Below are 13,888 nucleotides of genomic sequence, written 5' to 3' on the forward strand. Positions count from 1 at the left end.
ATATATATATATATATATATATATATAAGAATCATGGGTCTCCTTTTCCAATATATATATATATATGTATATATATATATACACTCACACACACACACACATACACGTGTGTGTGTGTGTGTGTGTGTGTGTGTGTGTGTGTGTGTGTGTGAAGGGCCTTACTTTGGCTACTTAAATGTATTCCTGTAATAGAGAAAACATATGTTTAACACGATGAAGCGTACTATTTCGTGTCTTTCATGGTCACACGTGGATATGCGACTCTTCCAGATTCGACACCTCCGATCTGATTCGTTTCACGCTTACCGTTCGGAAGAACTACCGCAACGTCCCGTACCACAACTGGGTGCACGCCTTCTCGGTGGCCCACTCCATGTACACCGTCATCAAGACCACGGCGCACGAGTTCACACCTCTCGAGGTAAACACAAATCTGGACCCGTGATTATAACAAAAATTAAAGTCGAGATTTTCGTCTTTAATAACGTTTCGAGACTTTAAGGTCATGGCGACGCGTACAAATTGTGTGCGTGTGACGTCATTAAAGATTTGAGTTTAGACTTTTAATAAGCACGGGCCCTATGTTACTTTAAATCAATTTCCGAGGCAAATATGTTTAGTGTATTTAGTATTTAGCGCGCGGGTGTGCTTATGCATGTGCACGTAAACTTTGTTATATCGACGTATGTTATCTTGCGGGTTCGGCATATCTCGCAGTCGAGGAATTGTTCCATAACTTACTGTTCACCACAAACAGCACACACCGCAATGAGCTCTTGTCAAAGCAGTTGTGTCTCGTGACCCGGACATTGTGCTTGAACCACAATTGCCATTGAGCAAGAACAAGGCACGTGGACCTCGTAGCATTATGATGAACCTCATCCAGGGATGGACTTCGCTCCGGCCCTACAGCTGCTAAATTCAAGGTCAATAAACAACTTGTGGCTTACATGCATCTTTAAATCCATTACTAATGACGTTTTATAGCCTTGGTCGTTGTTTTGTGTTGAAGTAGCAGTGTTTTCATGGCTGTGATATTAGATGAATTTGTATGTAATCAATAACAACAATGGGTCTTAATTGTGTAATGGAAGACCGTGATGGATTAAAGCTATTAGCTTAAGTCGTAAAGATCATTTGAAAGACTACCGTACCTCTTCTAATAAGCGTCCGGGCGATTATTCATTTCAAAATGGTCGCAGACAGAGCGCTTATTGGAAACCAAGCCTTTATCTTTTCAAACAAATTTTAGAAATTAAAGGTAAAAACTACAAACTTATAATTTTATTTATATATAAAGTTTAATTTAGAACTGTAACAAAACTTTAAACTTTAAAAAAGAAAACAATGAAAACATGTATATTATTTGTCCACGTAAAATGCCTAAATTATGCTAGGCGTTTACTGGAAGCCCGGCGCTTATTAAATGCCGGGCGTTTATTTTGTTGCAAAGTGTTACAGACCCTTATTGGAAGCTGGCGCGTATTTGAGACCCGGCGCTTATTAGAGAAAATACGATATTTGGAGTTAAGAAACAGATGATCGAAGTAGTAATTGGTACAACATAGTAATAATACTAACGTAAATAATTTATGGTCCACGTTAACCAACATTATATATTTCTTTTCAACTGTCTTCGAAAAACTTCTCTGTAGACGTCAGACGTTGTGCCCACGGCATTCATGCTTGAACAGATCTCTGATGGATGCATGCTAAAACTTGCTTACACCTGCATGTCGTTTTTCTAGTATATATGCCAGCGATGTGTCTACAGTCTAACACTAAGAATATATTTTATTAGCAATATATTATACAAATCATATATTCAACAACAAAAGAAACATGGATATTAATTATTTTAATTTATTTAACATTATTTGATTACTATTAGTTTGTGTATCTGTTAAAAATAAACGTTTCTTTTGTTGTTCAGTATATTAACCATTAATGTATTCAAACATTTTAAAGAAGGTCGTGACGACATGCTAACACTAACTACTGTGGGTACGTTGTCTATAGGAAGACTTCCACTCCCCAGTACGATAAGCCAATGCCCCAGACAAGCAAACTCAGACCTTGCGGTAAACTAACGTGGGGAGTAATTTGAAAGATTCAATATTTAACTCCTGTTGTAGTACTTTTGAAAATTCACTTGCAAATTGGAGCTCTCGAACTAGTCTCAGGGGCTCAGGGGAGTGATGGAGAGCTAGAATGATAGCTCCCCTTAAACAAGGTCTGTAAAACGTGGGTGTGAATGTCAGTAATTGTCGACATACTTCAATCAGATAACTGTTCAAGCACGCCTGTCGTGAGTTCAAGATCTGAATTCTCCAGAAAGAAGTTTTGTTTTAAACCCAGCGCTACAAATGCCTTTGTATGTTTAATATGGATATTTTTGTTACAGTCCCTTGCCTTGTTTGTGGCGTGCTTATGTCACGATCTTGATCACAGAGGTAAGACCAACGCCTTCATGGTGAAGAGTGCCTCGCCCCTAGCTGCAATATATTCGACGTCGACCATGGAGCACCACCACTTCAACCAGACAGTGACCATCTTGCAGGTAAATCATCAGTGCATGCACTAGTTTACACTTCAATATAGCAGTCGTTGTCGGAGCTATTGCAGAAAGGCATCAGGAGTATGGTTTTGCGATCTGTGTAAACGCAAATTCAAGTGAATGTTCAGAGCGATCGATCCACTCTTTGACATCCAGGGTTATTTCTTGTTTTATGTACATGAATTTCATAATTATTTTTGTCTTTCACCAATTCCATTACTTTTCTTCTCTCAGAAACAAAGGCCGTGGTATGTACTATCTTGTCTGTGGGAAAGAGTAGTCCATGAAGTGGCGACGGCTGGTTTTCTCTCTCAATATTTGTGTGGTCCTTAACAATATATCTGACGCCATATAACCGTAAATAAAATGTGTTGAGTGCGTCGTTAAATAAAACATTTCCTTCCTTCCTTCTCTCAGAATGACACATTCTTAGACCTCCATGAATTGCTTATGTGCCTTTGGAGTTTTGCATTCGATTAATAGTATATCTTATAATATAGATGTAACGTCTTCTTTACAATTTGAAAAACAATTTATGGGTAATAGAGATTTGGTGCCTCACGTAGGTTCGTTTTGAGAACAGTAAAATAATTCTAGAATACCACTTATCTTGCAATAAGTTGTTTCAAAACATATCTGACGGGCAAAAGCTTATTGAACACACTTTTAAACAGAGACTTGTAAGATAAATGCTAAGTAACTGACACGAGTATAGTATTCTGTTCCTTGCGTATTTTGAAAAAAAAACACGTTTAAAAGAGCAATCTGTTTCGATAGTGTTAAATACATTGACCTTTACGTCTAGGTGATCACCGTGAAGTAGCCAAATGGATGTTTTTAAATAGAAAATATTAACTATAATAAAGTCACCCGTATTCGTATAACTGAATTTTAAAATGTGTAAACAGAAAACTTTATTGTGATCTATGGTACTGGATATGAGTCAATACATATTTCAAGCTGTCTCCAATTTGAAATGAAAATATGTCTCTTTAAGCAAATGCCATATTATGAACGTGTGCTTAGTATTAAGATAGTGTGGTATGGATCGGTACCTTAATATAGTTTGATTTTATGTTTTCTTTTACAGCAAGAAGGTCACAACATTTTCAAGCATTTGACATCAGAAGAATATAAAATGGTATTCTTAATTTTGTGTTTTTGTGGGCCTCTGTCTGTCTGTGTTTCTTTGTGTGTCCGCCCGTCTATCCATCCATGTTCCCATTATTCCACGTACCCGTCTATCAATCCATTTCTTAATCCATTCATTGACCTAGATACAAGTAGTTGCAGTCATATACAATTAACCACCAACATCGTTCTGTATTTATTGCAAATCTGTTTTAATTGGTCCATTCATCTGTACTCTCAGTAGTAAGTCGAATTACTTATTTTCAGGTACTTGGTGAAATTCGACACTCCATCCTGGCAACTGATCTAGCTCTGTTTTTCGGCAACAAAGCTAAATTGAAAGACATTGTCGACAAGAGAGAGTTTTCTTGGAAAAACCAAGAACACAGGTACTCCGTATAATTTCATTTGTTCTTCGTTAATAATCATATTAATGTATATGGGCATATCCTGTGCAATACACGGTTTGGAATGATTAAACATGAAAATACTAATAATCTTGTTTGAAAAGTATCAAACGTTTTACGATTCTGTTTTATGCATTATAGATAGAAATCTAAACCTGATATATTTTTATTATGAGAACAATGTTTTGTAATTTGAAAAAAAAAGAGTTTACTGAAACAAGGTTGTTTTTTTACAAGTAATATAGCATTATTGACATTATTAACACATTTGAGTGGGGCATGGACAATGCTATAGTCAAGTCACTGTTTGGTTTGGCAGAATATGACAGTTGAAGAAAATTGATAGCATGCCAATAGAAGAATAAACCTGTCTTGCGACATTTAGCACATTGCGGATTTGTTAGTTTTAAATAGGACGCATCAAACCAAACTGTACATTGTTAAACCTGTCGTGGAATCATGCATTATGTACAATGCTATATTGAAAATCGGTCAGTGTACTTACACTGATCATACCAAACAGGGGGAAAAGAGGACGAAAAGCAGTAGTTTCCCTTTCTGATTAAACTACTGGAGTCTTTAAAGCGGCGACTGGTTATTGACAAGGCATGGACTGTATCCTGTTCCGGTCGTGCGGTTTGTTATGCCAGCTTTATCTAGTTATTTTCTGAACAAATTAAAGTAGAATTAAACAATTGATTATATTGTTTATGTGTCCTTGAATGTTATTTCAGTGTTTTATTAAATGTGTTTGATATGTTGATTACTATACTGTTTTTAAATGTTGATATTTTATTATATGTCAACATATTTTATTTTACAGTGACTATTTATATAGTGAATATACATTGTGTATTACATCCATTGTTACTTTGAAATATAAGTCCACAATAACGTAACACGGTTTTATTAAAGGATGCTTTCAGACATCAATGGCGCATTACTTAGTCAGCATGAACATACAGGTAGTCTAATAAATTTAAATAAATAAATAATAAAACACCCCCAAAACGACCCTACCGAAACAAACAAACAGACAAAGAAACACAAACAAAAACAAAATTACTTATACAGTTTTATTAAATACTGTATGAATAAATACTTTTTTGGGAGGGTGCATCCACATGTTTTCTGTCAATATATACAAATGCGTGCTTTGACACATCAATAACGGCTATATGTTTCAGCTTTCACAGGCAGGAAACAATAGCAACATAAGATTTCAGTAAATATATGGATACATGGTCCATTAGTCTGTTTATTGTCGTCTCGAATGTGTATTAGGTTACAGTTCTACATTAGTCTGTTTTGTTTTTCTAATCTGTAAATGTATAAATAAAGAAGTAAAATATACTAGTAGTATTCATAGCATTGGTTATGGTGTTTGTACTGTAAATATCTTCATATGCTGTAGACTTAAAAAAAAAGAAGTTTTATTCAGTTTTTTTTTAAAATTACTTTTGCTTTTGGAATCAGTGGAAACGAATGATGCATATACTTATACGATAAATAAGAACGTCCTTTAAATTTGTGTTGGTTTGTAAAACAATCAAATTAAAACAATCCTCTGAACAAGATATGTATAAAATGCAGCTGCAAACAAGATCAAAAGGGATAATAAATTAATTACTGAAGGCAGTAAGAAAATAATTAAAAAAAGAAACAAAAAACAAAACAAACAACATATTCATTTATTTGAAAAAAATCAATCGATTATTCGACACGTATATAGCTTCTCTTTTTAGTGTAGCAAAATATTGTTTGTTTTTACGTAACTGAATATAATAAACACGCCATCGTTGATCCAGGAAAAGAAGTAATCACACACCCTAGGGCATACCACTGTGTGTTTGTTTTGTGTTTATGACTAATATCATTACTGACATATGTTACCTTTACCCTTAGTCTTCCATAACGTGTTGTTTTCCCTCAAACAAACAGAACATTGTTGCATGCCATATCAATGACGGCTAGCGACCTGTGCGCAATGACGAAACCGTGGGATGTTCAGATGGAAAGCGTCGCCGTCATATATGAAGAGTTTTATAAAGAGGTGACTTTCATCTCGACGTGCACACTGTCGGCGTCATACGTGTCGGTGTCAACGTGTCGACGTCTACGTGTCGGCGTCCTGTCTGTCCATGTACCTTGCTGTCTCATTTTAATGTGCAAATGTCTGTTGAGTTGGTTTCTGCAGAGTCAATGTGTTGTGTTTGTCGTCAGTCTCGTCACGTTGTACGGTGTTGTACAACAGTGTATGTGTAGACCGTAAACACCATCGTCATTGTCGTTTTAAACTGCCTCCACTAAATGTCGACTTGCCATGGAGTGCCGGTATTGTGATGTGATTACTATCACTGTAAACTTTAATGTAATTACGTTGTATCCACGAAACTCTGTGGTAATAATGATTGAAAAAGATAACTATCCTGAATAACATTCAACATTTAGATCGTTAATCGACTAAGCTCAATTAAGCGGTATATTGTTATTAATACTCTAGTCAGTTAAATATCTAATATTTTCATAATGTAATTGACGGACAGATAGAAAGACAAACAGAAACATAAAATATGAACATTAAAATAGTACCATGTTATATTCCTTTGATGTTATATTTCTCGGACGTCAAGTGCCCAATATGTTGTCGCTCCCTACCTTAATGCAGAAAGTGATCTGAATGTTTTAAGGTAACCAATCCATACCCTCATTACATCACACTACTAAATTATATTTATGTTTATTACGTGTTAGTGTATAACATTAGTTTCTTATTTCGCTAAGAGTACTGGATGTATCCCTGTGGTTGAGCATTAGTTTGGTGCGCTTTTCCACTGGGTTCGAATCTCGTCGATATGCCCTTTGGGCTATTTTGCTAAATATCAATGGTCCTGTCAGTGCGATGGTGCATCCAACTCTTCCCGCTAATCGACAAGAGTGGCGTCAGCGAGGTTTCCGTTGTAGTTAGCTATATGTCCTAAGCCATATAACCGTAAATCAAATGTGTTTAGTGCGTTGTTAAATAAAACAATTCTTTGGGGGTTTTTTTTGGGTTTTTTCATTTTGATGAGAAAATTTCACTTGGAGTTTTATATATTAGCATAGCATAACAGACGTGTATGTATTTCTGTTTTGTAAATAAAGCTAAATCCTATTGCATGAATATCACATACATTCTGAATTTCACATACAGTTTCATATATGTATCTGAATTACAAAACCGTAAAACCAATCGTATTTTTGCACAGTGCAGAGTCGAATGGAACTTGGCACAATAATTGTTGATTCTGTGAATCTCTATCTAGTGTCTAGTCTATAGTAAGACATCCACTCCCGAGGAGATCGATCCTTTACTGGAGAGTTCACCTTCTTGCTCTGCCACAGAGGACTGCCACACACAGACTGGTTTACTAAATCAAAACTAGCACAGGGCAGTGTGCCATGACGATCATTAACGTTTTATTTATTAGAATACTCGAAACATTCGTGTTTCTCTTACACGCCCGTTTTAAGGAAGACTGTGTTGGCTATTTGGCAGAACACTATGAAGCATACATGAGGGATATAGATATAAAGACTTCTGATTGGCTGCTCCACGTGAAAGACTAATGAAATTAACACATTCATAAAACTGATTGCTCTATAATTGTAACTGTTTAGCAACGAATGCACCATAAATTCTTTGTAGTTGGGGGAAACAAAATGCTTAAATGCCTTTTAAACCTGGGTGGGTTTTTTTAAAGATTGAAGGAGTAAAATACTACATTGATGTCTGTTAGATACCATTTATCTTACAACTCGTTTAAAAACGTATTCAACTCGTTTTCGCCCGGTAACTTCATTTTAAAACGACTTGTTGGCATTTAACGACCACCCATGTAGTATTCCGTTTGTTGTTCTGGTACATAAATAAAACCAATCATGTGATGAATATCACACACAATGTGAATTTCACATAAACCATTCCATGCATTAGTCTGGACATGATGGTCGTCTGTTTAATATTGTTACATAAATAAAACTACTCCGGCGCCCTATTTATTGCTAGCAAACACACTGCAATAATATGAGATATGATTAAAATCATACTTTGAGAAAGACAATTCAGATTCATTAGATGGTTAGTAATGCTGACACTGCGATGACGATGACGATGATTCGAACAGGTGATGATGGTTGTTAACTTATTACAATTATTCCATTCTCTTTATCTTTCAGCTTTTGATATCGAGCTAATATCACAAGTACACCACCGCTGCTAAAGACAAGTCCGTTAAAATATACTGTAGAAATACGTTTAATTTTATTACATAAAATTACTTTTTCTTTTGGATTTTTTTGTTGTAATTAAAAAACAAATTCAAATCAGAGCAAACACCAAATCTTTTCGTTTCTTAAATGTAACATAGTCATTTGTTTTGTATATCGATTTTTTCATAGTTCCATTGTTTGTATGTCAAATGTTTTTTCAAAGTGCTGCAAATACATGTGAATGTAAGAATTGTACAGACATTCACCAATATAGTTAGAGAATTACAGTCTTCGTGGTAGCAATTTTGACCTTCTCACAATATCTGTTTGACTTTGGTGTGTGCACAGATTAAATTTGTTTGATTATGGTAATGGATTTGTAGTCAGGTTTAACAGTAAATAAACTAGTGGTGTACTTGTGATTCTTACTGAACTTTGCATGTGTTTGTTTCTGCACCATAAGTTGCACAGTGCCTCTAATCCTTTCTTCAGAGAGTTGGTAATGGCCATATCGATGACGGCATGCGATCTGTGTGCCATGTATAAACCATGGAAAACTCAGCTTGACCTTGTCAATATCATAATGGAAGAGTTTTGGCAACAGGTATGGCAGTTCTGTTTATGTTCCATAAAACATATAACCACACGTGTACAGTAGATGTTTGCTTATGCATGGGTATGTGTACATAAACACCAGTATGCGTGGTATTTTTTTCTAATCAAATATAGAGGACTATATCTGTGTAATGGAAAAGTTTTGGCAACAGGTATGACAGTTATTTGTGTTCCAAAAAACCCACCCATACAATCACATGTGTACAGTAGATGTTTTCTTATGCATGCATGCATGCGTGCGTATATATGTGTGTGTGTGTGTGTGTGTATGTGTGTGTGTGTGTATATATATGTATTTATGTGTGTGTGTGTGTGTGTGTGTGTGCGTGTGCATAAATAAAGGATTCGGCACGAGAGTTTCTTAATATGAAAATATCAGCCGAGTCTATTTGTCGATAGTTAATCAAAGTTCTATTATCGTCTTCATCAGTAGTATGACGTCATCACGATTGAACATAATGTTATACATTTACCATAGTTTGACACCTAATAGCCGATGTATTTTTTGTGCTGGGGTGTCGTTAAACATATATTCTATTCTATTCATCAAATTTAACGCCACGCTCTTGAACTAAATCACATGAAAACGTTACGCTCAGGCGTACAGTTCTCGTTGGTTTATAAACAAGCTACGCACTGACAGCAATAGCTTTATTCACCGGGTTACTACATCAAAATATGACATGGATATTAGGTTTATAGGATAAATACATTTATGATAATTATATTAGCTAGCATATCAAGTGTAATAAAAGTATGTGATATTTTTCAGATCAAATACTTTGCAAATTATATGTAAGTTAATCGTGGTCATAAGACTACGTTTATTGGCATTGAAACAAACGTACTACGATGACACTCCATAACTGACGTATGCATTCATAGTCATCAAACAAAAACATTTTAATACCAACTTTACACTGAAAGCTGTCCAGTGCTCAGAAAACACCCCCCCCCCCCCCCCAAAAAAAAAAAACCCAAAAAACCCCCCGTTAAGCACTAGTTTATTCTTATGCATTGACATTCATTGAAAGTTTAACGTCATTTTCATTAAAAAAGATACCGCGTCACATATTCTTACGTCATTTGAATATCGGGTATTGGCTGACTGGAATTACAGTTGCGTATACAGCTTACAAAAACACGTTGTATCAAATTTGAGATTATATGATAAATAGATTACTACCCTCGCTTGTTTTGATATCATCAATATTATATTTTGAGGCTCGCATAATACAATTTTTATTCCTAATATATGATATTGACGATACCGAAAAACACTGGTAATGACCTCTATGTATAAAATAGCTAAATTTTACCTTTTACTTGTGACTCGTAGGAGTTTTTCCTAATCAAATGCAGCTGACAATACCTATGTACCGAAATGAAATAGCCCATTGTACACACATTGCACGTGCGAACTGTTTTAATGACTGACATTTAAAAACATAATAAACTGCAAAATATACCCTTTTATGTATACACCAATGCAAATAACCAATTCAACTAAGATTTAGTGACCATTTTATATTTTATGCTTAAAAGTCACGCACACGCGATACTTATTTATTACACTGATAAATCTCCAAAAATGAATGAATGAATGAATGAATGAACGAATTAATGAATGGGTGGGTGAGTGAGTGAAAGAATGAGTGAACAAATAAATGAACGAACAAATGATTAAATAAATAATGGTTTGCAAAAACCAAAAAAAAAAAAAAAAAAAAAAATATTTTGAATATTCTGATAAATGATTTGGGAAAGTGTTTTGTCGTTATGATTTATTCCAATCTGTTACTTTTAATAAATAAATTTATTTATTTATAACTACTCAAGCAATATCCGGTTAATACGACTGTTCTTTGTTCTCAGGTAGATTTGTAGCCTTTCAGCATCTCCTGTTATCAACAACGTTTTAGCTTGAATGGACAGAAAAATGTATTTATTATTATCAGCTATACATTTGTGTCACTGCATTAAAACTTGCATATCTCTGTTAAATGTTTGAAAGTATTTTTGTCTAAATATTATGTTTATTTTAGAGCGATCTTATCCAAATTCAAGCGTACCATTTTTATACTAGTTGTTCATACTGGTAGGTCTGAACATTAAAATTAATGTATCCCTTTTGTGGGAAATGTAGATAACAAACTGTTTCGTTTATTTGTTTATTTTATTTTATTTATTTATTTATTTATTTCCGATAAGCAAATGATACCTTTAGCAATCTGTGCATTTTATTTTTTTTGGGTAGTATTATTCAATATATAAGAAGGGTGGGGTTTTTTGTTTGTTTGTTTGGGTTGTTTTTGTTTTTTTTTTTTTTTTTGGTGGGGGGAGGACGACAAGAATCTCTCAGACCCCTCCCCACCCAGTCTCAACCAGTTTTCCATGGCTGGTACATCAAAGGCTGTGCTATATACATATACATGAACTGTTCTGTCTATGGGAAAGTGATGTAAAAAGTACATGTGAAAGATACCTCGCCACCTTTCCGGAGATGGAGATTACTATACGAACTTGTTTTTACGAGTGTCAGAATTCCTGTATAGCCTGAGCGAGAGCGAGGGTAATACATAAATCCTGACACTGGTTTCGTAAATTCACACGCGAATGTAATAATTTCTTTATTATCCTTATTATTAATGTTATTTTTTATGAATAACAAGGGCCGTCTCAAAACGATTCCACAATAACTAGAAGGAGACGGCGAAATGACGTCATATTTATGATGCACAGTCTCAGCTACAGCTTAGGAAGCAACGTCATCGTATGACGACGTAGCCCAAAATTATGTCATTACACTTTTTATTACACGTGTGCTTCGTATGATTTTTATTAATTCGGTTATGTTGCACCATGTGGATAATAATTGCCTATATGTATGCACCAGAAGAGCTGTAGTTTAAAATGTGCCAAGTAAAAGTTAAAGGTGCCGTCAAAGTGTCTTTCCTTTCCATTTACTAGTGTTAGTGTTAGATTACTGCATGAAGTACTCGCTTTATCATTGTGTACTGAATAACAATTTGTCTGTCTGCTTGTGGTCTGTCATTAATGGCTTGAATAGATAACGTATTTACTAACACGCAACTTTGTGTATGCAAACGATTTTAGCATTTATTTAAATGAAGCAGCCACGGAATTTGTAATGACATTTTTGTAATGGAAATAATTGGTTTTGAGAAAATGTGAAACCTTATGGGATGATCGTGGATTTTACGTTCTAATACATTATAATATATTGGTATGTGCGTAATTTACAACCACAAAATTCTTTGCTCATACATTGTTAAATTGGGAATGGATCTTCCAAAAGTTGTAACAGTGGTTTATATTCAGTCAGACTAGTAAAATATTGAAAGGGGGTGGTGGTGGTGGTGGTGGTGGTGGCTGTGGTGGTTGTTAGGAGTCTTCAGCATTTTTAAAATTTTATTCCGGAAGATTAAATTTCGCTGTTTTGCACATACAGTTTATTTTAACTACGTCCTTAATATTTTATGATGTAGTTTGTTTTTAATTACCGGTATCTTTTTTGTTTATATATTTATAGACTTGGGTACACAGTTTACAAATGCAATGGTAAAATAATCAAACTATTATATTAATTTACTACCCTACTAAATATAATTATTCTTGATTTTGCTTCATATTGTTGTGAAATATTTATTATGTAATAATGGCGTTTACTAGGGAGATGAAGAGAAGTCGAAAGGGATGACGCCCATGCCTATGATGGACAGAGAGAAGAGAAATGAGTTACCACAGTTAGAGGTACGCATATTTACCAGTTAGAAGTACGCACATTTATTATTTACCAGTTAGAGATGCATATTTACAAGTTATAGGCACATATATCTACCAGATAGAGGCACGCATATTTACCAGTAAAGAGGTACGCATGTTTACCAGTTAGTTGTACGCATATTTACCAGTTAGAGCTACGCATATTTACCAGTTAGAGGTGTGCTTATTTACCCGTTAAAGGTACGCATATTTACCAGTTAGAGATACGCATATTTTCCAGTGCGATTTACGTATATTTACCAGTTATATGTACGTATATTTACCAGTTAGAGGTACGCATATTTTCCAGTTAGATGTACGCATATTTTCCAGTTAGAGGTACTCATATTTTCCAGTTAGAGGTACGCATATTTACCAGTTAAGTGTACGCATATTTACAAGTTAGAAGTACGCATATTTTCCAGTTAGAGGTGTGCTTATTTACCCGTTAAAGGTACGCATATTTACCAGTTAGAGGTACGCATATTTTCCAGTGCGATTTACGTATATTTACCAGTTATATGTACGTATATTTACCAGTTAGAGGTACGCATATTTTCCAGTTAGATGTACGCATATTTTCCAGTTAGAGGTACTCATATTTTCCAGTTAGAGGTACGCATATTTACCAGTTAAGTGTACGCATATTTACAAGTTAGAAGTACGCATATTTTCCAGTTAGAGGTACGCATATTTTCCAGTTAGAGGTACTCATATTTTCCAGTTAGAGGTACGCATATTTACCAGTTAAGTGTACGCATATTTACAAGTCAGAAGTACGCATATTTTCCAGTTAGAGGTACGCATATTTTGCAGTTAGAGGGACGCATATTTTCCAGTTAGATGTACGCATATTTTCCAGTTAGAAGTACTAATATTTTCCAGTTAGAGGTACGCATATTTTCCAGTTAGAGGTACTCATATTTTCCAGTTAGATGTACGCATATTTTCCAGTTAGAAGTACTCATATTTTCCAGTTAGAGGTACGCATATTTTCCAGTTAGAGGTACTCATATTTACCAGTTAGATGTACGCATATTTTCCAGTTAGAAGTACTCATATTTTCCAGTTAGAGGTACGCATATTTTCCAGTTAGAGGTACTCATATTTTCCAGTTAGAGGTACTCATATTTTCCAGTTA

At 34.8% G+C, this 13,888-nt stretch overlaps 1 protein-coding gene across 2 annotated transcripts in view; it reads left to right on the forward strand.

The window, feature by feature from the left end:
- The window catches only part of LOC121375332 (probable 3',5'-cyclic phosphodiesterase pde-5), a 92,510-nt gene that overhangs the window by 70,468 nt on the left and 8,154 nt on the right, over positions 1–13,888 (forward strand). For both annotated transcript variants that reach the window (XM_041502735.1, XM_041502736.1), the window contains 6 exons: positions 271–421; positions 2,405–2,560; positions 3,648–3,698; positions 3,956–4,077; positions 8,839–8,950; positions 12,655–12,735. In XM_041502735.1, the coding sequence (XP_041358669.1) occupies positions 271–421; positions 2,405–2,560; positions 3,648–3,698; positions 3,956–4,077; positions 8,839–8,950; positions 12,655–12,735 (673 nt within the window). The remainder of the gene's footprint in view (positions 1–270; positions 422–2,404; positions 2,561–3,647; positions 3,699–3,955; positions 4,078–8,838; positions 8,951–12,654; positions 12,736–13,888) is intronic.

The sequence above is a fragment of the Gigantopelta aegis genome, chromosome 6 (assembly GCF_016097555.1).
Source record: "Gigantopelta aegis isolate Gae_Host chromosome 6, Gae_host_genome, whole genome shotgun sequence".
Taxonomy (NCBI): domain Eukaryota; kingdom Metazoa; phylum Mollusca; class Gastropoda; order Neomphalida; family Peltospiridae; genus Gigantopelta; species Gigantopelta aegis.